The sequence below is a fragment of the Halichoeres trimaculatus genome, unplaced genomic scaffold, assembly GCF_033239565.1.
Source record: "Halichoeres trimaculatus isolate MK-OKI-2021-1 unplaced genomic scaffold, fHalTri1.1 fHalTri1_scaffold_12, whole genome shotgun sequence".
In the NCBI taxonomy this organism is placed as follows: domain Eukaryota; kingdom Metazoa; phylum Chordata; class Actinopteri; order Labriformes; family Labridae; genus Halichoeres; species Halichoeres trimaculatus.
In genome coordinates this window covers 18,273,658-18,301,559 of record NW_027437190.1, presented here as the reverse complement: position 1 = coordinate 18,301,559, position 27,902 = coordinate 18,273,658, and the positions used below count along the sequence as shown (strand labels likewise).

General features: G+C 38.6%; 1 protein-coding gene across 1 annotated transcript; it reads left to right on the top strand.

The window, feature by feature from the left end:
• The first annotated feature begins 296 nt into the window (after positions 1–296).
• Positions 297–26,801, top strand: LOC141801100 (uncharacterized). The gene is made up of 9 exons (XM_074684002.1): positions 297–873; positions 2,040–2,094; positions 6,011–6,087; positions 6,284–6,418; positions 6,660–6,809; positions 9,012–9,066; positions 9,359–9,542; positions 25,207–25,277; positions 25,359–26,801. The coding sequence occupies exons 1-9, from the start codon at positions 587–589 to the stop codon at positions 26,091–26,093; spliced, it is 1,749 nt and encodes a 582-aa protein (XP_074540103.1). The 5' UTR covers positions 297–586; the 3' UTR covers positions 26,094–26,801.
• Positions 26,802–27,902: the final 1,101 nt, after the last annotated feature.

The window sequence follows — 27,902 nt, the reverse complement described above, 5'->3', positions numbered from 1 at the left end:
CTCTCTGTGCTTTCGATCAGATAAGTCTATTTTTTCCCTCCAGTTAATGAATGACTACCTGTTGATTGTGCTAGTGTGAGGTCCTTGGTAATCTGTGAAGGATCAGGGGCGTGTTACCATAGATACATCCCAACAGATGAGCTCCCATGATACCCAGCTGACATCGTGGGGGAACCACGGAGCCGTTTGGCTATTAACATCACCTGCTGCTGCGTAACGAGGCGGGCAACCCTGCACCGTTTCTTCTTCTGGTACAATCGGATTGTGCATTCTGCACGAGTCTGTTGGATGCACAGTCTTCACTTTTTACACCAGTGGAAGCCTTCAGCTGCATGCGAGTTGTTTAATTTTTACGAAGTCCCCTCCTCTAACGCACGTTGTGGGTTTACTCCGGGTGTCTTTCCAACTTGATGACCTCTTGCGTGCTACATCCAGCTTCCTGCACATTGCTCCTGGATGGACCAGCTCCCAGTCTCATTATAATGGCCCATAAACCTTTGTGTTACGACTGGAATCCACCTGTTTTAAGATTATCGTAACAGCTGTTTATCCGTCACGCGCCAGCCTGATTTTTTTACGCACAACTATGGGCTCGGAGAAACCAAACTTTTTATCGCAGCCGGTTGTGAAAAACATTTTCATGTTTCGCAATGGTGATCCGTACTTTGAGGCACGCCGTATTGTGATCAACGAAAAGAGGGTGTCCAACTTTGAGACTTTGCTCCGAGAGGTGACCGGAGGGATACAAGCTCCATTTGGAGCAGTGAGAAACATCTACACACCGAGAGGAGGACACAAGGTGGACAGCATGGAGAGTCTGCAGAGCGGGGAGCAATACGTGGCTGCTGGAAGAGAGAGGTTCAAAAGGCTCGAGTAAGAATAAGCTAATGTTCCACATGTTGGTAACTTCCTCAAAACGTTATTAATATGTGAAAATGTTGACATTACTCACGTTGCAACTGTTAAAAGTTACCCACTTTGTTCTAACACGCCAGAGGCTGAAACATTAAGCTGAAATCACACTGTAAATAATTCCCCGAGTGGGTACCACAGATAATGCTGTTAGTTGGTCAAAGTTATTATATAATATTTGTTTTCAGACCGTTTTGCTGTGTCATGGTGTTAAAGTATATCAAGACAACAGTGTAAGCGAACAAACTGGCCTGAGTCACAGCATGTGGCAGATAAGATCAGCTCTGTGGTGAAGTGTGGGTTAACGGGGCCTAAAAATAAGTGGTCTAATACTGCACATAATGAGCTTTGTGCAACTGGTTATTCATAGAGTGCAGTGGTGGAGCAGTTGCGAGTGTTAGGAAGCAGTGGGATGGTATTAAAGCCTTTGAGTTGAAAACTTGTACATGTATATATGTATGGGATGGGTACCGGGCAGTCTGCTGCAGAATTGATGAGAAATAAACTTTTAAAATCCTCATCCATCCTTTTCAGTGCTTACCACCTGTTCTTTGACTATCCACATAATCTGCACATCTTTTTTAATGTCCATCATATAAAATATAGTAGTAACAACTCCTTTACTAGTGTTGATCATGCATAATTCAAAGCTGGTATGCTGCTACAACGGTCTCAGCCTCAAATATTATGAGGTTTAATTTAACATCTTGACACCCAAGCTTTTGTCTGATGTGCAATTTTTAATTCACTTTGCTTTATAGAACAAGTAAGACCTAATAAGTATAATAACTAAACCTGGTCATTGTACAGGAAGTTTGATTATTTGTGTTATGAGTTCTCTATCAATTGTTTATCAGTAGTGTTACTGTACTTAAGTGCAGTGTGTTTCTTTTCACTGAAATGGGTGTAATGTTGTGAATTCACCAAAAGATGATGGGCAGTGTCCCTAAATGTGGCTTATTGGTCAAAATAAAAAAAATAAAAAAAAAATAGAAAAGTAATGTCTGGGTCTGGGTCGCTGGGTCTTAAGAGGTTAATGTGATTGTGACACAATAGAATTGCACAAAATACCTCTAATGTGAAAAAAAAGGTCTCTGTTTTTATTCTCATACCATGTTTTGTCTCAGTTACGTCCAGATTGGCTCAAGAAAGAAGAGAATGATGCAGACTCTTCCAATACAGGTCAGTGCTCTTAAAGTGAGAGGCATTTTCAGTTTTTAAAACTTAGTCTTTTATGAAGTTTGATGAGGTATGCCAGTTCATGCTGCATGCAGCAAGAAAAAAAAAAGTAGTGTAACGCAAGTAGCTGTAGTGAACACTAGATTGTTCACCTCTGTATTAACTTGAGGATTTGACCCAAGGTCAAACATCAAACGTGCTTGAATTGGAGCTTTTTCACCTGGCTCTGTGTGGGGAAAGAAGGGAATAATCCAGTCCACACACTTGTTGACATCATGAAATTAAAATCTGCAGAGATGGAACTTGTTTACATAATTAACAGTCTTGCCAATCATCCAGACAGTCTTTGGGTGTAGTTGAACCGTACGTGATCTTGCCAAAAGATCCTCAAGTTCCACTTCACCTCTTTTGGTTTTGCAGGAAGAAACTCATCTCCTTGGTTGATGCACCATCACTCTGTTACTGACTGTGGACTTTTAAAAACATCTTTGTTTGGGTTTATAGATGTTTATACTCTGTAGTGTTTTGCAGAGGCTGCAGAACGTACAGCAGCTATTTTATGCTTATTTTAGATTTACTTGGAGAGATTTATGGAACCCTTTCTTTTTGCCATGTTTCGAGGCCAGGGTGAGCATTATACATTACCCTTACTCAATTAAGCCTTTCTCCAGCAAATGCAATGAACTGGCAGATACATGAAGATTTAGTAGACATCACTTCTGCACTCCCCAGTCCCCCATGTCAAGGTTTTAAAAAGATCAGTTAAGCAAGGTGTTATGTTGAGCATCGCTCTTCATTGTTCTCCGTGAAGAATCACTTTGTTGTCGTCTCAATAGCCATGCATTATTGATTTTTGGATCATAATCATCCCAGTCTTTGGATGCATCTTTAATCACCAGCTGTGAAGTCATGGCCAAAACAGGAGCAGCTCAAAGTCAGGGAGACCACAAGCTCATGAATCTTGAAAGTCCCCTGCAGATCCCCTTTCAAAATAAGAGTTGCTTACATGTTATGCAACAAAATTCAGTCAAAGGAGGGAATGGTTGCTTGTACAAACACCCAGCAACAAAAACAGCAAAAGCAAACTTTATAATTTAAAATCTGCCAATAAGTCATACAAGAGCTTTACTAAGGCAGTATGGAGCCCAGTGCTTTACTTTCCTCTGAATTCCAGCAATAAGTATTGTCTGTGTATCCTCTGCTTTTGTCCTTTGCAGCATAGTTAATCACACAAAGAGAATCAGGCCCTGTTCTTTGTTCTCTTGATTTAGTCTTATCACTCACTAGCTAGAAGAGTTTTCATCACAGATAACCCTAAGAGCCTATTTTTGCTGCTGGGATTATGTGGTGAGCATAAAAAGAGCCAATTTACTTTACAAGGACCCTGCCTCCCCCTCAATACCCCACTTAACCTGCCTGATTGTGTCGATTAATGATGAGAACTCTTGGCTGGCTGAATGGGGGGTGAGTTTATTTCTTGTCCTTATTGATTTGAAAGCACTAAATGATGAGTATTAAGGAAGGCAACATCTCTAGCTTAAAGTGGACATAGCTGGTTAAAACATGCTTGTTTATTTCAGTCTTGTTGTATAAGATCGTAAATGTGTGTTACTTTTCTTTCTCTCCTTTCCCCTCCGGAGCTCTACATTTTTTTAGCTAGCTTTCTGGTGTCAGTAAGAATTAGTACATCCGTGAAGTGGTTTGGAGCAGCGAACGCTTATCATACTGTTTTCCCAATGCAGCAGCTTATATAAATTCATTTTTCGTACATCAAGTAAAATATTAAACATATTAACATTAATCAGTATCTGATGTGAAGCTTCATCAAAAATCTAAAGCAGATATCACCATGGAAACAAAATTATTAACTTTATTGCCAGAAAATTTAATTTCATTGGTTTTGTATTGAAGGTACCTGAGTTAGGGTCAGCGTTGTCATTTCCTTATTAAAGCTCCTTTGATGTGTTTATAAACAGGTTATGAAAAAAACTGAGATTAAGTAAAACTGAGTCAGTAAACAAGACCATTTTCAAAAGATTTGATGGTTGTGTTGATAAATTATCTACCCCTACAGAGGTATGGATAGTGCAGCATAGGAACAGTGAGAAGGTCACATGCTTATACGTAGTGCTCAGCTATGTATTACAGTCCTTTGTTTTCACTCATTGTTAGCATTGTCTGTAAGCTGTTTTTCTTCGTTTTAGAGTTCACAGAGTGACAAATATTTTAATTTTAATTTTAATTTTTACAGTTAATGGAAAAACCACTTCCGTATCATCCATGTATGTTTTAAAAAAACGGAATTATGGTTTGTATGGGCCTTACTGAATTAATAGAAGTAAATGCCTCTTGCATAACTGGAAGTAACACGATTTACTTGTGTTTCTTTCGCATCACCTCACTTCTATCTCTCAAACCATCTAACTTTAGTGTTGTTGTATTGTAGTTATAGTGCTGACTCATTCCAGTAGATGGCTGTAATTCAATAAAACATGCCACCTGCATAGACAAACAGCATTAGCACTGTGCATTGTGGGATTCAGTATGCCAGGTAGACTGGTCTGTTGCATACTGAGAAATTTTCCTGGATTAGTAGGACATCTTGGGTTTTGGCATACAGAAGATTTTGCAGGTTTTAACATACTACCTACTACATAGTCTACTTGTTACCATATTGATTCATTGAGCCCTCTCTTCAGATGTTTACAGGAACCTACACTCATTTATAGCAACTGGTTCTGACTGGAGCAAGCCGCCAAATCGTCATGTGTCAGCCTATGCAGACCTTTGACATTCCCATTCCACATTTAGAGATACCATTCGGAAGACTTTGGAAATTCTAAATCCTCGATGATTGCCCTGTTTACGGGAGGTGCCAAAGTCAACACAAATCAAGTTCTTCACAGGAGCTTTAAACTTCACCACAATTTAAAGGGATGCAAAGTTAACATGGACATGGACATGAACCAAATGTGTTTTCTGTGTTATATAGACCTAAAAAGTGACACATGAATGACATGTTACTATCAAGCATCACTAGTAGGTTTGTTTAATGTCAGATATCTTATGTGAATTAAAGTGCATCCTATAGCTATAAAAAGGTTTGTGTCAAACCCTTGCTGTGTGTGTGCTTTGACCTTTTCTCTGGTTAATCCTCCAAATAAGTCCAGCATCCTGTTCCATGAAATAACTTTATCAATCCCCCTTTTAGCCTTCACATATCTGTTGCCAGGCAGCACTCACAGACCTCAGAGGACTTTGAATATACCTCCTCAGTATCTCTCTTTCTTATCCTCTCAGGACTCGAATCTTAGCCAGGGAGTCATTGGGGGCTTGGTGATATAAGACGGGGCCTGCAGTGCTCGCTCTATGAACCTCCCAACCTCAAAGGATTACCAAAGAGTCATTCTTCTTCTTTGTCATCAGTGATAAAGGACGGATCATTCTTGCGTGGACAAAAGCTCTTTTTCTTTACCGTCCGTTTTGTACTATGGACCCAAAAATAATTAGTGCAAAGAAAAAAATGTAGTAGATCATGTATGGGTGGACAAATACTATTATCATCTACAGGCAACACAAGCTGCTTGAAACTGTTGCTACAGGTGATTCTCTGAGCAGTTCTTTCTCTAGGGGATCCACAGTATTAACCTGGTTGCGTTCCCTGTGCTACCAGCAGGTATTTTTAGCCACTGTGGCTTATTCAAATGTTGTCCTTAACAACTGGACTCCAGTTTTAGCTTAATTCCTTAATAAAGAACAGTTTTTCTGTATTTATGGGATGTAGATCAGAGGCATCCAGTGATGAGGTGGCAGATTATGGTTCTCAATAAGCAGTCACTCTCTGTTGAAAAGCATTGTTCATTTATTTCTAATATGCTACACTTTACCTTTTTTCTCTTTCTTTATCCCTCACCCTCAGGCCAAACCCCTGCCACCAAACCGATTCATTGTGTCAGCTCGATTCCTGAAACCCATCAAAGAGCCCTGTACAATATTGTAAGTTTATAGCTGTTTCTACTGATTTGTGTATAGATTATAGTGCATGGATCTCAGTCTATTTATCAGAATGTCAAATGACGTCATGGACTCCTAAAGTCATAGCTGAACCAGTTGAGCTTTAAAGGCTTTATGTCATGCTAGACAAATATTCAGCAGTAGTGTATTTTTTACAATGTGTGTTTTCTGTACCCAGTGTTGTAGCAAACGGGGATGTCTTGAATCCTGCCATGAGGCTGTTAATCCACCAGAGGATGCTAAGCCAGTTTGACAAAATCCTTGAGATGATCACAGAGAAGATGGGTTTAAGAGTTCTTGGAGGAGTTCGAAGGTACAAAAATGTTCAAACCTCTCATACATTTACATTTACATCCATTTACATCCATTTATGTCATTAAAGCAATGTATGAGCTGAAGACATCTGAAGTTTCAGTCCTGCGTCATATGTTCTTCCATTAAAGACAAATGATCTGATCTGTCACACACTTTGCTATATGTATTTTCATGTTTGTGACAAATGATAACTCAAGGAAAGCACATGATGTAAATATGTTGTTTTGAACCCTCTGCAGTCTGTACACCTATGAGGGCCACCAGGTGACTGAGGGGGTTCAGCTGGAGAGTGGTCAGCTTTATGTGGCAGTGGGGAGAGAAAGGTTTAAGAAGCTGCCGTACAGTGACCTGCTCTTCACTAAACCCAGAGGAACAAGGAGGGTCAACGGGTGAGCACCAAGTAACCAGATGTACAGCATATTAGTCAGATATGATTTCTTAAAGCTTATGATTTAAAAAAAAATTCAGACATTTCAAATGACCATGGTTTGTTTGCTTTACTATCGTAAAAAGACATCACTGTTAATTCTGGCTTTATCACCAACAAAAAAACCTCCTCAGGAAAACTTTAAATCTTTTTGTTTGAAAAAAATGCACTTTGTTACCACATATTTGTAGACTTGATCAGAAAGAGTTGTGGAAACTTCAGAATTAAGCTCTACGGCTACCAGGGATCGTTCTCAGAAATTTTTCAGTTTGTTCTGTGTTCCAGAGAGGATAGTTTGTGCTCCTTCAGGACAAAAATGTTCTTTCAAATCTCCAGAGCATTCATCCCTGAGCTCCAAAGATGTGGATGTGAAATAGACTTTCCCTCTTTAGTGTTTTACTCTGATGAATAAAGGTGTTTATTTACTCTTTTCCTTGCAAATCCTTTTTTAGAAACACTTTCGAAAATGTGTTCAGTCATTACTGACTAATCAGTTATCAGTCTCTTTTTAGTTAAAGTGACAAAAGACATACTCCTTGCAGCTATAAAGGGGAAAGGTTGCTTGAGTTTGTAGACTGTAGATCACACAATCCTCCCTCAGCATCTCAGATCCTTGGTTGGCATCAAAGCAACTTCACTCAATTTTCTCATTTCCTTTGTCATTTAACATTTTCTGTTGTTTTTCTGGAAATTTAAGTGACTGTCACTTCCTCCAGCCAGCAGTTCCCCAAAGTTGAATTCAAGGTCCATTACTTTTTTCCATTTTTATACTACCCTTGTGTCATGTAATCAGTAACCATAATATAGCTACAGTATCTCTGTAACACTGATGGCACTCAGACATATCCCCCTTTACAGTACACTAATAATAAAAAATTAAATCAATTGACCACCTTCTTTTCTGATATCATCATCTCAAAGCTTCATTGTAGGTAGTAAAAGCAAACCCTAGGTTTGATTATTTCAAAACTCTACTTAAAACTGATTATGCCAGCTTTGATCCTTTTCACAAAACATTAAACCATTTGCATGAAACTTCCAGTTCACTGCCTACAATTTAAACAAAATGCTGGAGCCTGTCCAATCACTGATTCAGGAAAAAAACAGATTACACAACTCACCTCCTGGCCTTTCTGAATTTACTTCCTGCAAAATCCTGTTAAACTTGTTAAAACTTTTAAGCTATACATGAGCCCACCCCAATGTACATCATTGATCTCCTTACTCCACATGAGCCTATATGCCTTCCTATATCAGTTTATTATAAATGTATGATTGTTAGTGGTGCTGAAAACCTGAGTGAAGGCTTGTAGACTCTGCTGAAACCTGGCATTGATTTGAAATATTGACATTGAACATTCTGTTTTAGAAAGACGTTTCTATTGATGTGAATTTTACTCCGTTTCTTTTATGATGCTCTACTTTTTTTGGATGTTTTATTGTTTATGTTTTTTAAAGTCCCTGTTATGACTTTCTAAATGATTTGAAAATGTCTCATACCTCTCCATATATACGCCTGATTGTAATCCACAACTAAAAATCAAGATTATCGGCACCGAAATAGGTTACCCACAGTCAGCAGTTATTCTGCAGTGGTCTGTTCAAACTTCAGAGTCTATCAGTAAAACAAAGAGTGAGGTTACGTTAGCTCTCCTTGGTAGATGACTGGCAGGACATGACCAGGATTCACCAACATTACGCCCTACAGTCACGTCAGTATAGTCTGGTACCAAACTACAGTACAAACTGATTTCACAAAGTTTGCTTGATGTCACGTTTCAAACTACTACACTAAGTAGCTGATAAATACATTACCTTGCTGCTTGGTCTTTGGTTCAGAGTTGTCTTGAGCAGTAGTGGTAAAAAGATCCAATCTCCCATTATTTGCTTTAAAACAAACACGTCTTGATAAGAGTTAGGTCTCCACGATAATGGATGGTAATGCTCATGGGAAACAGAGTCTTTACCACGGACAGACACCAGCTTTTCCAGATAGTCCTCACATCCCCTTTAAGCAGGTCACGTTGGTTGTGAAGCAGTCTGTAATTTGGAGAAGAAAGTGAGACCAAAAAGGTTCTTTTTCATTTCAGATATGTCTATTCTTTTCACTTTAATTATATCCTGTATGAGATGGGTATAATTATTTTGTCTTTTATGTTTTCAGAATAAAAGCTCACTCTCTGCCGCCCATCTACAGATTCTCCAAGCAAAATGGAAATGTAAGAGCTGCCTGTTGTTTAAGTACAGAGACGGTCTACTAATAAAATAAATAATAGTAATACATGGGAACAGGAAAGTAATGTTCAGCTATGAGATAATTATTATTGAATGTGTCCCATACATAACTGAAACTGACTGAAGTCTGCCAAATGCTGTAGATCTGGAATTTCAAAATAAAAGCAAGGGGCAAAGAATCAGAGTTAACTATTAGTGAACTTATTTTTTTATTTTTTTTTGCTTCATGCACTTTTTCTCTCCTCATCAGCTGATCTAGCCTCTTATCTCCTCCAGGCTAAGTCGACAGCGCAATGCAGTGATAGCCGAGAAGGAGACTCGAAGGCCTCTCCTCCAGCCAACACTAGTAACAACAAGGAGCACCTGTCCTCTATTGTCCGAGAGATCTCTCAGGCTAGACTCATCTCTCTCAGGAAGAAGAGGAGCGGACAAAGCATGACCCTCAGCGTCACTGACAACGGTAATACAGAAACACATACACAAGTATGTAAACGATGATCCAGTACAGGTTTAAAAGGACAGCTTTGGTTTTCTGGTCTTGCATCGTTCCAGGTTGTTTTTGTGCTAACCTTAAAGAGGCACCTACAACAAACACCTTAAAGTAAGCTGAAAACAAAACACAAAAAAAACCCCAACAAAAGCCATTTCATCCTTCAGCTTCTGTATTTACCTTTTGAAATAATACCTACAAAATGTCAGACTTCACCTTGGGCGCCGTGTTCTCAAAAGTAGATCACTTATCTTGTGTGGTTGCACAGGCTTGTGTAATAATAGGAAAAAAAGTCTGTGTCAAAAAAAGAGAAAAGATTCTACCTATCTTCATGTCACATTGTCTTACATTAACCACCACATGGCCCTTTATTGTCTGGATGTCTGAGATGTCTCACATCCTCAGTGATTACAACATGTCACACAGACAAGGCATATGCAAGGTAGGATTATGACACATAAAGATATATGATGTAATGCATGGCTCCTGAAATCTTATGTAACCTGCTGCTGTCTTAAATGCCCACATAGTGGCACTGTTGCTCTACAGGAAAAGGAAAGGAGAAGTGTTGAAAGTAGGTCTTGTATGATGACATTTACTACTATAAGAAGAAACACATTACATCATCCTCAAGGTTCATGATCAGTACATCGAAATATCCTGAGAAAAAGCTACTTTTGTGCACACTGTCAGCCTGCAATCCTCTGTACTTAAAGATCTTTAATTACCCCTTGACACAAACAGATTGTATAGAATTTTTAAAGCATTTATGTATCAGAAATACTTTCTGTATGAACACCACACAATCTTAACAGCAGAAAAGATGATTGTGGTCATCTAATTTCAAAGTTCTCCAGGAAAAGGAAGCTCGATTTTCCTCAGACTACTTCTGACCTTTTTGTCAGGACTACTGCAGTACTTACCATGTGACGTCACCCTGTGGCTCATGATAGATGTTGCCTGTTCTCTTGTCTGGCAAGCAGAGTTGACAGCAGAAGCCCAGAGGAGCGTGGAGAATTGCGTCTTTGGTTCAGGGGAGCTGGCATTTTGCATCAAAAGAGAGGGATGCGAAATGTGTATGCGTGATGTCTTTGTCTGTATGTGTGTAAGTACATGTGTGCATTTGAAACCTGTAATTTCACCCTCAGAGTCCTCCTCTGTACATCAGATTGTGTGGCATGTCACATTACAGGCAGATAGATAGAAAAAAAAAGCCCAACATGTTGCATTATTGGTCCCCTTGGGTGACATTGACCAAAGATTAAATTAACAGACAGACAGCTCGGAAAACAAGATCAGGCAACAGACAGGATGATTTGAATGGCTTAGAGGGCATATCAAATTCTCAATCATCCTTCAGTGTTTGACCTATAAAGTCGTTTTCAAGTGCTGTCATGTTTACATAAAGATATTTTGCTTATTGGTTTGGCTGAGATGTATGGTTTAATTTATTCAATGTAGTCTCTTTATGTGAGTCTGAACAGTAACAGTAGGCTGTGGTTTGCTTCAAGTATAAAACTTATGTTCCCCCCTAAAGAAAAATACAAACATTTCACACTATGAACATCATGCTATGTTGACAAGAACCTCTAATCATGTGGGACCACTCATGTTGCAAAGTGAAGCCATTGTAGAATCCCATCTTCACAGCAGGATTAAGGATGGTAACAGCCAGGTACAAAAAACAATTTTGATCTACATACCTCTTCTTTTTTATTCAAAGCAACAGTACATTTTTTTTGATATTTTAAATACATTTAGGCAAAAAATTATGCTAAATTTGGCATAATTAGGGGCGGGGCCTACATAGTAGCTGTTTGCCATGCAAGGCTTAACTCTATTGTTTTGAAAATAAGCTGGATGATTGTTGGAGTCAGCATTTCCAATTTGGAATGGCACTTTTATATATATATATATTTTTTTTTAAAGAAAGACAAATGTTGCATACAGTCATTACTAGGGATTGACCAATTATTGGCCAGGCAGATTATCGGGACCGATATTTGGCATTTTGAGGCATATCGGCTAGAAATAGACCAATATGGTCTATCATCAGATTGGTTACAAGCAGAGCCATGGCTTGGGAAACAGCCAATCAGCAGTGCAGTTATTACAGTTATTGCAGTTATATTGAAACACTGGAAAACTTTATTTTCTGTAGAAAACTTTAACTGTTTATTTTTTTAAGTTTAAATTTAACTTTATAAAACATGCAGCTAAGCCTGGGAGCTGTTAAATAAACTAAAATAAAATGAAAGGCATTTGAATGAAGTGTTGGAGTTTGTATTGTTCAAAATTTTGACACCAATATTTGTACTTTGACTGCAAATGAATATCGGCTTCAAATATTAGTTATCAGCCTCCTTGACTACAAATAATCATTATTGGTATCGGCCCAGAAAATTCCATATTGGTCTATCTCTAGTCATTACAGAACTTTTCATGCCTTGTTGAATAGAGCTGACTTATTTCTGCCTCTAGTGAAGTTGCCCCTGCTGGCCATTTGAAAGAATACAAGAGAATCCCTGCTTGGACTCTATATCTTTGAATTCAAAAAGTTGTTATCAAAGCTATTTGCTTGCAAAAAAAAAAAAAAAAATCTTTTGTCATTGGCTTTGAAGAGTGGGAATGATCTTAACCAAAATTTAACAGAACTGGGTAACAGGGTGGCTACTAAAAATGTTTCATCTTCAACCCAGGTTACTGGCTGTTAGGTATGTGCCTTTTACTCATAAGTAGAAAAGCCCTGAAGATAACTTATTACAAAACTATTTTTTTATCTTGCTTTTTTACACAAGTTATGAAGACCCTGTCTTTTTCTATCTGGGTCAAAACACACAGTTCAGCCCCCTACTGGCCATTTTTCCAAAACTTGTCCATTAACTTGCACAAACATGGATAAAACTGTAGCTGCACAGGCTCTGAAAACATTTTGTACCTGTTGCCAAATTAAGCTTTGGTGTCATGTTGGCCACTTCAGCTTCTCAGTTGGAACAAACGTTTTTTCTCACCCTTTTCACCGGTGCCGTAACAGGACAGTGATGTTTCTGGTGTTATTTTGCCTTTTGGGAACTTCAGCCATGAATGGCCATGAGGTAAACAAATCTTATTCTGGTGCCAGAGGGAAAAGCGCCAGAACAAAGTTGTCAGACTGGCAGCAGCAGTGGAAAGAACACAGCATGAAACCCACACTGTAGATCTCAGTGTGCTGGAACAAAAGATTATTATAAAGGTGTCATCTTATTACAGATACACTGAGACAGGCATTGAGACAAACAAGCAAATGATGGAGAGAGTGAGAGAAGAGAAGAGACAAATGAGACAAAGTGAGCCCGTAATTCGAGATTCTTCATCCCTGCTCCGCTCGGACCCTGTTGTGACACCGGGGCTAGTTTTGTGTGTGTGTGTCCATGTGTGTGTGTCACCACGCTAGCTCCCATTATTCACTGTCTATCAGCTGCTGGGAAGCAGACTGAGGATAACTCCAGCAGTTTCTGTCTGGTTTATTGTAAAGCTTCTGACTTTTCTGCTTCATTAGAGTGAACACAGCGGTGAGTGACAGCAGAGACAAGGGGGAGGCAGTGCGATAAGTCATGCAGCAAAGGTCACAGAATGAATTTGAACTCGATATAACAAAGACATTTGGCCTAAAGATTTAACCAACAGCATTGCCTGTCATTACTTTTTCTACATTTTTTAGTCAAGTAGAGTATTTCTTTTTAAATGTATTTATTTTTAACTTACTCTACAGAAGATCTTGTAAATTGGGGAAATAATGGTTTGCATTAGTATGTGTCAGCTTTTGCTTTAGATAATCAGGTTGTAGATTAAAAAGAAGCAGCTGTTGCTGACCCCAAAATAGAACTGGCTTGTTTATCTGTCTCCTCTTTTTCTCTGTCTTAATGGGCCCCTGTGATCAGTTCTGTTCACTGCCTCCTTGAGAGAAGAAGTTTAAGAAGAAGAGCAGATGGGAAAAAAGGGAAGGAATAAGTTCAGGAGAACAGGACATAAAGAGAACCAAACGATAAGATAGAGGGTTAAAGGGAGGGATATTACAAGAAAGGAGAACAGAATACAGGTGGAATGAAATAGTGAACATTATAATTAGCCTTAGATGGTCGAGGATGATGGGGACAAAAAGACTCAGAGATATTAAAGAGTTGGGGGATGGGTGGGGTTTGGATGATTGCTTTTCATTTGGATAATCTCTCCATTTAGAGTCATCAAAGCAGAATTTGACTTGCCTCTACCCCTTGCTGAGGCCAAATTGCAACTCTAGGAAAAAAAAATCAACAAAAGAGCCCTGTACTTCAAGGAGAATGGACCAACAGAAAAAAAAAGATGGGCACAAGGAGAGGGAAGGGAGAAAAATAAAGAGAGAGGAGCACAACAGACAGGGGGTGTTTAAAGGGGAGAGGGCTGTTTTCTGATCAATGGATAAATTTCAGACTTCTACATTCAGTATACTTCTGGAGTGGACAAATGCATTTGAATATAATCAATATCTATTTTAATAAGAAAACGTGCCTGTCTTGCAATAGCTACAGCTAGAAACAGACCAATAACTCAAGTACTGATTCATAGGAACAGGTATAAATGTAGTTTTGGCATGATTACTCTGACCACAAATTCTCTATAGCAACAAATTTGTACTTTTAACATTTTTATGTGTCCGTTTTTGTTGTTTCATTTGTTTTTGTTTTTAAAACTGCAGGATAAGGCCACTGACTGGCTTTATAGTGGGATAATAACTACAAGCAATAATGCCCTCAAGTTTTCTTTAAGAGAGTGTTTTAACAACCTGAAACCATTTTTGCCCAGTCAGAGGAAAAGGGATAGTACGTGCAATGAAATGCAGTGCGACCTGGAATTTATTCACTTACTGTAGGGATCACTGGAGCATTGATCAGGCAAGCTTACTTTCCTCTACAACTTTTGCTGCTTCCCCACAACTGGGAAAAAGAAGGAAAGATCCATTACCAAGTGGTGATAGAGGCTCTCTCCACTCCAAACCACATCCTATGATTGTTGCCTGAGATCATCCACCAGGGCCCTACTAGTGGTTCCTAAGCCTCCACTGTTCAGGCCTTGATAGTGTCTGGAACTCCTTTTAACTTGGAGCACCTTGTAACTTTGTTTTGAAAGGTGCTATACATATAAAGCTGGGTTGGATTGTATCCTGATCAGATGTACCAAAGCACTGCCAGAAGGCTGCTACAGTCGGAGGTGTGGAATAATCCCAACCTAAAATCTAAAATGGACAAATCTGTAGAGGATAAAAGCCTCTAAACAACAAACCTCATAACCTAAAGTATGCAATTTTCATGAAAGGAGACATGGCTCCAAGTCAGAGAACTGAGATAAGATAATACCTTCCATTTTGGGGAAATAAAAGCACGCCTGGAGATCAGGAGTAAACAGGTCCACCTAGTGTAAGTGGCAGTATCAACAGTTTGATCTGACTGTAATCCATGACTGCAAAAACATTTCACTAGCTGAACTCAGCCTTGGATGAATCAGCCTGCTGAGTATAGACAGTCGTACCAGCAACCAAAGAACACCCCCCCAGGATGGCATACAAGCCTTTTCCTGAAAGTTTGCTATCAAACCTGCCCAACTGATACCATCCCTCTTTTTTCACGAGAGTTGGAATAGGGGAAAACTATATGGCAGCTAAGACTATAGACTAAAGAAAAAATGGACATCATCCTGTTCGGCTTGAGGTGAGGTTGCCACAAAAACGGCTCTCCCTGGTGGCTGGCTGCAGTATAGGTCAAAAAATACAGCTCTTCAGTCTTTCCAGATGGGCTGTGGTCAAACTTTAAAACATTATAACATCATGTGGAATTATTTCTTGCATCCGATTGCTGTGGTAATTTCAAGATATTATTTGGCTGCCATGTATTCAATGCCTTTTTTTCTGAAAACTTTTGTTTTCGTAAGTTATAAGAGGTTAAAAACGAGGCATTACGTCACGTTTAGCAATGATTGGGTGCAGTTCTTGTGTATTTTTTTCAGGGATTGTAAAATAGTTCGGAAGGGGGGAACCAGGAAGAGATTAGACTCTCAAAAGAAAACAATAATTTATATTTTTGTCACCTGGCTCCACTCAGACTGTCTCTGAAGTCCCTCATAGCCTCTACTGAGCAGACTCTGGCTGCGCAATGGTTGCCAATGGCGGCACCTGTGATGGGGGTGTTTTTGGCTTTTAAACCATATAATGGTAAATGGCGAAGCTAGGCTGTCCACTCTATATACACTCAATGGCTAAGACCAGTATAAGGTGGTTGTGGCTCACAGCAGCTTGGGGTTGACTCTGTTGACTAAGCTCGTCCACACTGCCCCACTTAAAGGGTCTGCAGGTCAAGAGGCAGAACACTTGTGACCTTTGGATACCTGATGTGAAAGCGGAGGGATTTGCAATGACCCAGTTCAGTATCCCTACTACCACAAATGTAATCCAGTCACACTCTACTCCTCATTAGAGATGATGCATCTTTGATCTTTGTTTCACCTTAAAAATGCGCATTTAGTTTTATATGCCACTTTTCAGTTTCTCGGGTATGTCCTGTGTTTGCTTCCCATCTCTCAGAATGTCAGTAATGAGTCTCAGCAAAAGGCTGGCTCTTGCACTGAAAAACCAAGGACATCAAATTCAGATGAAGACTTGTTTCCTGAGTAGCCTGCTGTCTCCTTTTCATGTTGCAGGATCTGTCTTTAAAATGTGCTGAAGCCAATTAAATTTTTGTTACATGGTGGGTTCCACATTACGCCCCTTGCTATTCTTCTTTTTCAAGGATATTTGTTATCAAAGTTTTAAGTCTAAAATCTAAAATTATAGGTTTTAGCATAGGTTGCTGCTGTGTGAGTGTAGTGCGTGCTTCTGTATGTTTATGCCTCTGCACAGGCACCAGTCATCCAGCCACATCAACCTTCTGCCTCTGGTGTCATAAAATGTGATGCTGCCTTGGGGAATTAGCCTTGTTAGCATATGTATCTCTAATTCCTGTCAGAGTGAAACATGGTTCAAAACAGCACTGGGAGGCAGGAGACATGTGCACAAAGAGGCTGTGTGTCTTAAATCGTGTGCTTGTGTCAAAAACCAGGCTCAGCAGCGACAGATGAGAAACTGCAACGTTTTTTTTTTCTTTGCTTGTTGGATTTTTAGAAAGTGAGTTTGTGGGCACGGTGTTAAAAATATTCACATGTGGGTTATGCGTGGCCTTTTTTCACAAGCATCTTTGTGTCACATTTCAGAAAACACGACTATCTCTCCCAATCCTCCCGTCATTCATTCTTCACCTCTTTTCATCTCCCTCTTTAAACTACAGCAGAAAAAGGCTCTTCATGACCCTTTGATGCAGGATTACTGGATTAAAGAGCAGGGTGGCTGTACTAATCTGTCACGTTAATCTGCTAACAAGTGTTTCAGCTGCGACATACAACAGTGCTGGCTGTGACATGGAAAGTATAGGGTTAGGGTAGAGTGTGACACTTTAATGACACAAATTTTCTTCATTTCTGTCACTTGGGATCCAGCCTGTCTTCTGTGTTTTTGTACTTTTTTAGCTTGAGCTACTGAAAGCACATGTTGGGAAGTTAGGATAGTAGCTTAAGCATCTGCAGGGTTCACAGAGAAAAGCTCTGACATTCAACCAAAATGATGAGAGGAAATCCAGTATCTCACAATTTTTGAGGTCAGAAGTTTACATCCAAGATGGATTCATGAAGGCATCTAAAGGTGCTGTGTTGACAGGATGAAGTGCTTCATCGCTGTCAATTTATGTTCAGTAAGTGTTGAATATTGCTTCACATTTTCTGTCCAAATGTCACAGTTTAGGTTGATCGACACTTTTTTTTTTTTCAGTATCAGTCTTTTGCAGAATAAATTAACATAAAAACTGAGCATTTTATGTCAAAGTCAGGTTAAAACATTTGCCTATTTAAGGGTTTTAATGCTCTCACCTCTTCTGCTGTTGATGCCTGGATTGCAGGACAAGATGCACTGCATTAAATCCAAACTCAGCAAGTGTTTTTGTCTTAATTCAAGAACAGAAATACTTCAAAGACTCTTGTCAAGTTAGATTTACATTGCAGTTACGGAAAACTATGTATCTAGATGCTACAAGTTAAAAATAAGATCTGAATTGCTTGTGGTGTGTTAAAGGTATGTAGCCACATTGGATATGACCCAGGCTTTGAACTTCTTTTCAAACAGTTACAGGGGGCCAGTCAGTCATGTGAGCTGAGCTGTGTCTCTGATTGGACAATGATAGCCGGCGAGTTAGAAAAAAAAAAAAAAAATACCCCTTTCTTTTTTGAATCAGGCTGTAAATATGCTTTTTAATACCATAAAAGTCCAATGTTTTGGCTTGGTGAACATGACCTCCTGTCTTTAAGCGGATCCTCAATGAACAACAACTTTTAGCACTTCTGTATAGGTGTCATTTTTCTAAATTGGATGTTGCCCCTTGGTAAAAACATATTCAGCTTTTTTTTTTTTTTTTCATTAACTCATTACAAGCAACCCGGGCCTTATTATTTGTTTCCGACCTCTTTAAATATTATATTTTTCTCATTAGCTCTCTTGTCTGTGGTTGGTAACCACCATAACCTCCTTGCTCTCAAGACTACCCTTAGAAAAGAGTTGTACAGTAAAAAATTTAAAGTTATGCTAAAAACTTCATACATCCCTTAGCATACTGATAGAGACTTATTGCCACAGTATTAACAGGTCAATGTGAAACGTTTAGTCTTGATTGGATATGTGAGCTCAGGTTGACCCTGGTGTCGAATTTGCTTTTGGTAATTCATCGCTGTTGTTATGTTATTTTTTTTTTACTGGTCTTAAGTATTTATCAAATATTTCCAGAAAGAATTCATAACAACCTGAGTTCTGGTTAAAAACATGTCTTTGAATATTCAGTTAAACATTAACCAAACAGAAGCCACTGAAATTAAACTTTCACCTCACAAGGACACTGGATAATATAAGCAACTGTAGGAAAACTGAGAGAGAGGAAAAAAATCAGCATATTATTAAATTATCTTACTGAAGCCATGACCTTTCTAAATGTTACTCAGCCTGTCTGACTGCTACGTTGTTAAGCAGAGCTTTGATTTAACGTCAAAGCTTTCTTTGTCACACGCAATGCAGATAAGAGACACTTTATGTACTGAAAGAAATGTCTGCTCTATTCAAGGATACGGTCCAGGGTTCATTTGTGCAGATGCATCTTTGAAAGACGTTAATGCAAAAGATGTTATTCATAAGAAATAACTGTCAGAGGGGAAATTACTTGTGTTTATCCTGTCCACATGCACACACATACACACAATACAGGACCTGTAATCCAGTTCTGGTGCATTCAGGATGATGATGATGATGTTGATGTCTTCACCGCAATTTCCATTAGGCTCTTTGATGCAAGGCTTTTACCAGGACTGTGCGTGGATTTCGCATTGCACTGAACTTTGAAATTCAAAGAATCAGATCTAAGAAGAAAAATGTCTCAGTAATTTTTTTGAAGATCAGTAAGTTTCCTCCAGCCAAAGAAGACACTTAAACACCTCTTTTGGCTTAGTTGCACTCCTGAAGCAGTGACTGTGACCTGTACCTTCAAGTTCATACTGTTTTAGTCTTAAACTCAGATTTTTTCCAGCATTAGCATTACAAGCATGGTAAGTTTTGCCCATCTGTTAGAATTGTCATCTATTACGAATTTTCCAGTTGATTTTTTTATGCTCTGTTGTTTCATGTGAATCTAGTAAAATGTGTGTGCATGCACGAGACAAAGAGAACCCCACTAACAAGCAGAACGTCCAGTCATCAGGTTTTACATTCAGTGGCTGAATTGTTCTGCATATCACATTACTATAAACTCAACAGCAGCACGGCCTTCACTGGTCATACAGTCATTAAATGTTTTAACAGGACCTCGGTCAGTGACTGGAGCACACTTGCTGAGTGGCAACATTTCATAATTAGCATTAACAGTTAGTACCCAGGTCTTTTTACAACCTGCTATAACTCAACCATGTGCTGAGTGGGTTAAACCAACCAGGGTGTAAATAAGCAGGATGGAGTACTGTATATAGTGATATACAGGAGGTGTTTCAGGTGCATTAAGTGCTACATTAAGGTCATAGTGTTTATTTAACACTGCGCAGCTAATCCACTCATTCTTCATCTGGTTTGTGGAGCATTGGCATGGCTTTTCGAAGCTGTGGTTTTGTTTGATGCATAATATCTGTACAAAAGCTGTTGTATGCGGAGCTGTAGCCTCTACCTTTGAAAACCTGATCTTTAAGAAACTGGCAATGAGAGCTACAATCATTTTGACCAAGACATGTAAAGCATTTCCAGGACGTACTACCCAGAATTCCTTTAAGGTAAATGTTGACCCGTAACACCAAAGTGTGTCACTCACGATACGTATTAGCAGAGCCAAATCGTATAATAAAAATGTGTATTACATTGAGCGATGGCAGCGACACAGAAATTATTTCAATCTGTAGGCCTTTCTTTGATCTTATGACCGCATTGTCTGAACAGAGTTTGATTCTGAAGGTTCCATTCTACATCTGAAAGAGTTAAACCCAGCTCATCAGTGGATCACTCTATACTTTCGATATTGATTGGGATGGAGTTGATGACAAGGTCATTTATGATGATGATGATGATGATGATGATGATGATGTATAAAAAAAGAATTGCTTCATTTCTTGTACTGCAAATCAACAACTGTGTCCGATAAAAAAAAAGCAGGGATATTCAGCCGCGAGACATTACGCTATATAGGGGTGGCCAACCTGCGCCTCGCGAGCCACATGCGGCTCTTTGATCCATTTGTTATTGTTATGAGTAATGGTGTACCAATCAATCTAAATTATTGATATATTGATGTTGTGATCAGTATTGATCAATACTTGGGTGATGAGATTGATACTAAAGTTTCGGTTTCTTTTCTCTACATAGCACATGTGCTCATAGCTATCTAGATAAATAGATGGATGAAACTTTGTCACTTCTGCAGTAAAAACATAAAAATTGTCTTTGACATGGCTCTTGGTACGAATTGAAACATGCTTACAAACGCAATAAATGTCACTTCAAAATTTGGAAACCTTTTGATTTTCATCTTATGTCCTTTTGTTTATGTGTCAGAGGAAGTGTGTGTGTGATGTGGCTCTCTGTAGTATCACGGTAATTTTTGTGGCTCTTGGTCTCTGACTGGTTGGCCACCCCTGCGCTTATACAAGGGTTAAAACCATGTCTGCTTGAGGCTGGCTTCTGAAATACTGGAACTACATCCACAGCCATTTAAAAAATTCCATCTTTACAGTAAAAAGAAACATGTTCACAGCCTGAGTCGTGCATAATTAGAAGCACAGCTGACCTGAACTGACAGGCAGTGTTACAAGGAGCTTCAAAGTTCACCCGAATTCAGCCTGTCTATGGCACATTAGATTGTCTGAAGTTTGGTGTAGTTCAGCATTTCAGACATCAAACCAAAGGATGAAGGGCTTTAAATCTACACTTTGACAAGAGATAAGTAACGCCACGGTGACTACACTGTATCATCTGTGCACTGTCTGTGGAATGAACTTGAGGCAGACCTTACTTGTGTTGTACTCATTCTCATTTATGTTGATTTGGATAAAAGCATCGGCTAAATGAATCTGGGATGTTGTCACACTCTTTGGTTGATGTAAAGCAAATGGAATGATTTAATGTTGAATACAAAAAGTATTTCTGATGCTTTTCTCGTTAGTCATTCAAAAAGAGCAATACAAAAAAGGCAAAGATCAGTTGATTTCTATTATTTGATGATTTTTCTTTGAGTTTCTCAGCACACTTACTGAGTTGAATATAGTTTTCAAATCCTGCTTTCAAACTACCGCCCAACTGTATTTAGGTTATTTGCTCCAGAATTGTATCACAGAGCTTCAAATCTTTTAATCTTGGGAAAATGAAGAAAGGCTTTCTCAGGAACTTTAAACAAATGATTTACTTGAAATAAATGGACGAGGTTCTCCAGCACAGTGGGTTTTCAGTTGCTAAAAGCAGCATATGTCTTCAGTTGCCTATATGTGCTTCCATTTGCAACAAGAAAAATGTATTTATGCCCTGGTCTACTGCAGACTCACTCTGGAGTCATGGACATGATTGCATTGGAAGAGTATTACTCAGACATGCCTCCTGGAGGAGTAGAATTGCTTTTAGATGTGATAAGAGATCTTTAAAGTCTCTGCGAGGAATGGTTGCACACTCTGACTCTGCAAGAAAAAGACGATGTAATGCACATCAGTGTTTCCTGTTTTGTTGTTTCTTTTTCCCGAGTAGACAAAGAAAATGTGAGTTTTTATTCACTTTAGTTAGATACCTAACTCCCAGCTAAGCTGTGTAATTGAAAAAAAAATCTGCAATGATTTCTTCATCTTGCAAAGAAAATGCATCTGATTGCCTGCACTGCTGGGACCATTGTTGACAGTGCAGTTGTGGATTCATCAGAGCTGTGATACATATCATTGTTTTTTTAATCTTGTTTGTTAATATAGTCCATTCATATTTCATGGAATAGTATTTACATCATGTTACCTGGTGTAAACTGCACTCTGGGTTCCCCCAGTGCGTTCGGGGTTACTGGAGTTGGATGAGCACATCAAATAGAAATACAGATCAAAGTGATGCTGCGCATCATTGTGCAACTTAATGTATGCAGAGATCACAAACAGACAATTTCTCTTTGTTGTTTGAAGTAGTCCCCGAAAAGTAAAACCCTGCAGCTGTAAATAAGATCCTATGTTTGTTTGTAAAGGCGAGATAGAGGTTGTTTGTTCAGCAGCGGGAGGTTAGTCTAGTTCACTACCTGATATCACTTCATCTTTAGCTGAGTTTTATTACATTTCTCAGCAGCTAAAGTCATTTATAACTTCAACTTTCATAAAAAAATGTCAGCAAGAGCCATTTATATGAGTAATTATACACACTTACTCTTGCATTCTTGTTTTAACTCACACTGATGGATGAGATGTTGTAACACCCCTGAAATGTGAGTGTGTTTGGGTCTTGTCTGTGTGCACATTTACACACACTTGCACACCCATACGCCAAAACTGTCTTATCATTTGCAATCGTAGCCCCCAAATCTAGAGGATTAAATGAAGAGCAAGAAGGAGCGATTCTAAATATTGTGTTTAATTTGATTTAGCATTTTCATGAGCCGGTGCCTCATCCTCAAATCACGTTAAGATGTTTAGAGTCACTGCGGCTCATCCTCTGCTTACTGCTTACACTCTGTCGCTTGGCCCTTGCTGCTCTTAATGAATGTGGAGATTTCCATAAAATATTCTTAAGGAGGTCCGTTATTATTACCATAACGTTTCATCTCCCGCCATAGCTAAACTTCAATCAGTTTTGCATTTGAAATGCATTAAATGTCTCCATAAACTCTCCTAATCTCTACTCGAGTCATTTTTCTTCTTTAACTGGTGTGTGTGGAAAGGGAAACTAATATTAAAGACATTAATTACACTGTTCTCCTCTGTTTTTCATTTATTTATTTATTTTTTTAAGCACACTCTTTTGCCGCTTAATTCTGATTGGAAATTTCAGTCTCATCCAGTGTTTCAAAACAAGTGTGTAATTATGTTGTTTATCAGAGCGTGGAGTTGTATTCCTCTTATGATGCTTTGGGTTAATTACTCCGAGCCCTTTGATGGACACATGGAAACTTAAAAAGAATTGTATTAATTTTGCACTCAAGCAAATGTGTCTTGTGGAACTGATTGCTTCAATTGAAATGAAGGTTATTGTTACTTGGTTGTAGTGTGATGTCTTCATTTAAAACCCAGAGATCCCCAGTAGCATTGTGCGGCTCTTTAAACAGCAAATGATGACGTGAAGTGTTTTCTTCAGGGGTTTGTGGGAAACATGTTTTTGTCCTCCTTATGCCTGTTTTACTTTCTTTGTCTTGCAGCCAGTCTGTTTTGTGTGCTTACTTTATTCTGTTTGAATCATTTGAGTTGAATAACACTCAATAATTTTTTTAACTTGCTCCATTAAAATTCATGAAATTGAGAAAGCAGAAACTTAAAAAGTTTATTCTAAAAAGAAAAATCTAAAAATATGGCACTGAATTCTGCTTTTAGCTCATTTTGAGCATCTACTTTAGATCCTCTGGGTCACTGTGTCTACTCTGCAGTACACTTTGTTTAAAATCACTAGTGGCTTATGACACCATCCACCCTGCTAAAGCAGCAGAGATGTTTACCAGGAGCTGTGATAATAATAATCATGGTGTATTGTGCAACATCTGTAATCTGAGGCTTTTCATGGCCTTGAACTCCCCTGCTCTCTCTTCTTTCCTCATCTCTTTGGCTTATGAAGTGTTTTCTGGCTCTCTCTGGCACTCCTCCATTGTCTGGGGAGGTTGTTTACTTGCATTGAGTGGTATTTGGGCGTTCATACCTTACCACCAGGTGTCACTGTTGTGCTGTGTTTGTTCAAACTCAGAAAACCAGGACTGCAGTATAAAGGTGTATAATATCAACAAGTCGCTGACGAGAAGAGAGGAGAGAGATCCTCTTATTAAAAGGAGAGGTTTGATGATTTCCTAAGATGATGCTATCAGCTTTGATGAATTAATTCGGGGTTGAGGGTCTGGCAAAATAGTCAGCACATGATGAAATATTTCAGTGTGATATGTTTGGGAGTAACATAAACTGTATGTGGGTTTTATATGACAATAATCTCAACAAGTGGCTATCAATTAACCATGTGTGGAGGTACCTTGTGTCCTCTTTATTTATAGGAATAACAAAGTCTTTAATGCAATGTAATTGCAATGTAACATGTAACTGCATCTGTCTTTGGTCTATCATATTGTGACTGACTAGCTCTTTTAAAGCTCTAGAATAAATTCTTAAAGACGGGGTATTGTGCTTTTTACTTTCCCTCTGGTACCCCCATAAAAGTTTACACGATTTTCATCTAACGAAAAAAAATCACTTTTGTTTCACGAACCCCTTATTTCATCAACCATTGGGTTTTATTTTTTAAAGCTCCCCTCTCTTTAAAGCTCTTTCTCCACAACCCCCCTTCCCTTTGATTGGCCAGCCCTCTGGAGGTCTTTCTAGGCACAGCTTTAAGCAAACCTTGGTGTTCAAAGGTTTGCTCCTCCAATGTGTCATCAACCAATTAGGAGATCCTTGTGTGATGACCTCATTCAGCAAGTCCTGTGAAGATCTTGAGAAGATTGTGTACTATTCCTTTTTTTTTTTTTTTTTTTTTTTTTTTTTTTTTTAACAGCTGACTGTTTTGGGCAGTTCACAGACAGATTCAGGGATTTCTGCAATGGGTCAATATGTTGTGGTTTTAAAATTTGTTCCCAAAATATGGGAAAGCAGAATACCCCCTCTTTAAGTTTGTAGTTGTACATTTACCCAAGATACTACTGTAAGACATGATATCACACACGTGGATGAAAGCCAAACTTTCCAATTCTTTTTTTCTTATTCTTATTACATCACACTGAAACAGTCAATTTTTTTTTAACTGAAACTGCATAATTTTTGTATTTGGCCTAAATGGTGTTTCATTCTCAAAACCTTTTTGTTTTTTATTTCACAGATGAGCTCGAATCAAAGGTAGATGATGGAAGTCCTGAGGACAAGCCCTCCCAAGACCAGTCAGCTGAAGAGGTAAACAAGTGTACAAATGTATGATCTAATCACACTTTGTGTATGTCTGCCGAGATATTTAAAGCTCTAATTGTGTTACAGAAACCTGCAGATGATGAAATAAAAGCCACAGAGGAGAAAGAGGCGGCCGCTGACAAAGACACTGCCAAAGAAGATGCCTCAGCACATGAAGACGAACAGGATGAAAACCAGGAGACAAATGGTGAAAAGGAAGGAGAAGCATCTGAGGAGAAGAAGGAAGAAGAAAAGAAGGAGGTCACAGATGAGTGTGAAGAGGAGGTTAAGAGTGAAGCGCAAGGGTCCAGAAGAAGCAACGATGATAAGACGCAAGACAGCAAAGAGAAAGAGGACCGAAGCAATGGATCTCCTGAAGGTGAAAACCAGGAACATGACACAAATATAAAAGACGAGGGGCAAGATAAAGAGAGTGAAGCGAGGGAGAGGAAGAGTAAGGACCAAGCTAATGATGTAGACACAGGGGAGGAAGAGAAGGAGACAGAAAACAGCAGTGACCCAGAGAAGACCCAGACAGATAACAACACAAAAGAGAATGATAAAGGACAAAGCAGCAATGGTACCAGTAACCAGGTGGAAGATGCAAGCAAAGCCAAAGAGGGAGCAACCAAAGAGTCAGATGAAGAGGAGAAAAGGGTGAGTGGAGAGGTTAGTGGTGAGTATGATGAGGTGGAAAGTGAAGCAGAGATAGATGTGGAGGAGAACAATACAGCCAGTCACAAAGATGGCACTGAAAAGGTAGAGAAAGAGCAGAAATATCATGAAGAAAATAAAGCCAAGGACAAGAAAGAGAAGGATTAATGAAGAGCAACATGATGTTGACAGTAAGGGGGGAGTCATGCTAAAGTTCTGCTTTTTAATCATGTTAAAAAATAATGGAGATGGCAGAGCAAATTCACAGAATGCAATGCAAAAATTAAAGACACATTACACCAAACCGCCTTGTAGAATCTGCAGTTCTAAAAAATAATCCATCTCCAAATGTGAACAGGTTTATAAGCTTTCAAAGCCTGAATGCTTTTTAATGTATCAGTTTCAAGTATATATTCAAAAACTATCAAGCTTTATCAAGTCTAAAACAGACCAAATAAGGAAACATTGTAGTTATATATTTATAATAAAATACTTAAGCACTTGGGCTGCATTGTTGCTTCAGATGGATAAAAATTAATGTTACAATAAAATATTTCATTTTCATTGTTAATGTATGATTCTTCAGGTATGGTCATTTTTGCTGCTTCTTCTAGCTGATGTTTTTGTATGTATGGTGTTTTTATGTTATGTCCCAGCACATGTGACACAAAAGAGCTTTCTATGTAAGGACAGTAGGCCATGTGTTATACGTTTAGCATGCAGTATGTGTTTAAATGTTAATTATAAGAATTTTTGTGAACGAAAATAGAGCTGAAAGTCTTTTTTGTATGCTTTCACAAACTATAATCCTTCATCATGTAGCCACTGTAACATATACATATTTATTTATTTCTGTGTTTTGCCAGAAGAGGAATTAAAGAGGGACATACTGAAACCGATTTGTCTTTCTTTCTCCGTCTCTCTCTTCCTCTATTTGGTTTTATCATACCCAGTTCAAAAGAACCAGTAGGAGATAATATTTGAAAGGTGTGGATTTTTTTTCTTTAAAGTTTTTTTTTTTTGTTGTTGGTCAAGTCAGTGTTCAATTCATTGCAGAGAATACTTGTATTTCAGCATCTGTCTGAAATGTGTTGTCTTAGCTACTGTCCCTTTAAGACCCCCCTGCTCCACAACCCCCCTTTCCTTATTGGACAGCCTTCTGGAGACCTGTTAGGTGCAGAGCTATGGGCATACCTTGGTGCTTGAGACCCTTATGTCCTAAAAAAAAAAAAAAAAACCTGTAGGAAATCCTTATGCAGTCACCTAATCATTTCAGCAAGCCTCATGACGATGTTCTGCTTCTTTTACAGCACCTGGATTTGAACAGTTTATAGACATGTTTAGGGACTTTTACATATCAATATGCAGTGGTTTGAAAACCTGCACAGATTTAGCATTACAATCCATCATTGTTACTTCATATCCATTTTTAAGATATGGTGAAGTGTAAGACCTCTTAAACTTCTTTTGCTAAAGACAATTCTTAAACCTCTTTTTTTGTGGTCAACAGGTTTGTTAAAGGTTTCAGAGCATCTTTTGTTTCTCTACTGTGCACTATTGCCTCATTTGATGTAAAATTTGAGAAAAATATTTCTTGCTAATTTTTATGCCTTCCAAATCATAATTACTTGTTGCAAAAAGTTTTTGTTGTTTGGATATTTTTAGGTGATGTGTTCTGTTATACTATGCTATGTTTTGAGACCCTGTGCAATACTAGGCCTTAAGTTTCATGTAGCTTAAAGGTAATACAGCTAATAGAGATCTAGCTGTTGTTTTTGTCCACAAGGTAAACTAAAGACTTGCATTTAAGACATGAGTTAATTTAATGTATCATTGGATTTTGGATGTTCTGTCTAGAAGAGTTAGCTCAACTTGGACTTGTTATCAAGAAAACTAAAGACACATTTTTCACCTGCTGAAGTCAGGTGATCAAACAGGTAGATGTTCTGAATATCAGCACGTTAGTTGAACTAGTTC

Bases quoted from the DNA above. Each gene is read 5' to 3' on its own strand.
- LOC141801100 (XM_074684002.1), top strand. From the start codon at position 587: ATGGGCTCGGAGAAACCAAACTTTTTATCGCAGCCGGTTGTGAAAAAC. The intron at 6,088-6,283 runs GTAAGTTTATAG...TTCTGTACCCAG, and splicing joins AAAGAGCCCTGTACAATATT to TGTTGTAGCAAACGGGGATG. The intron at 9,067-9,358 runs GTAAGAGCTGCC...TATCTCCTCCAG, and splicing joins TCTCCAAGCAAAATGGAAAT to GCTAAGTCGACAGCGCAATG.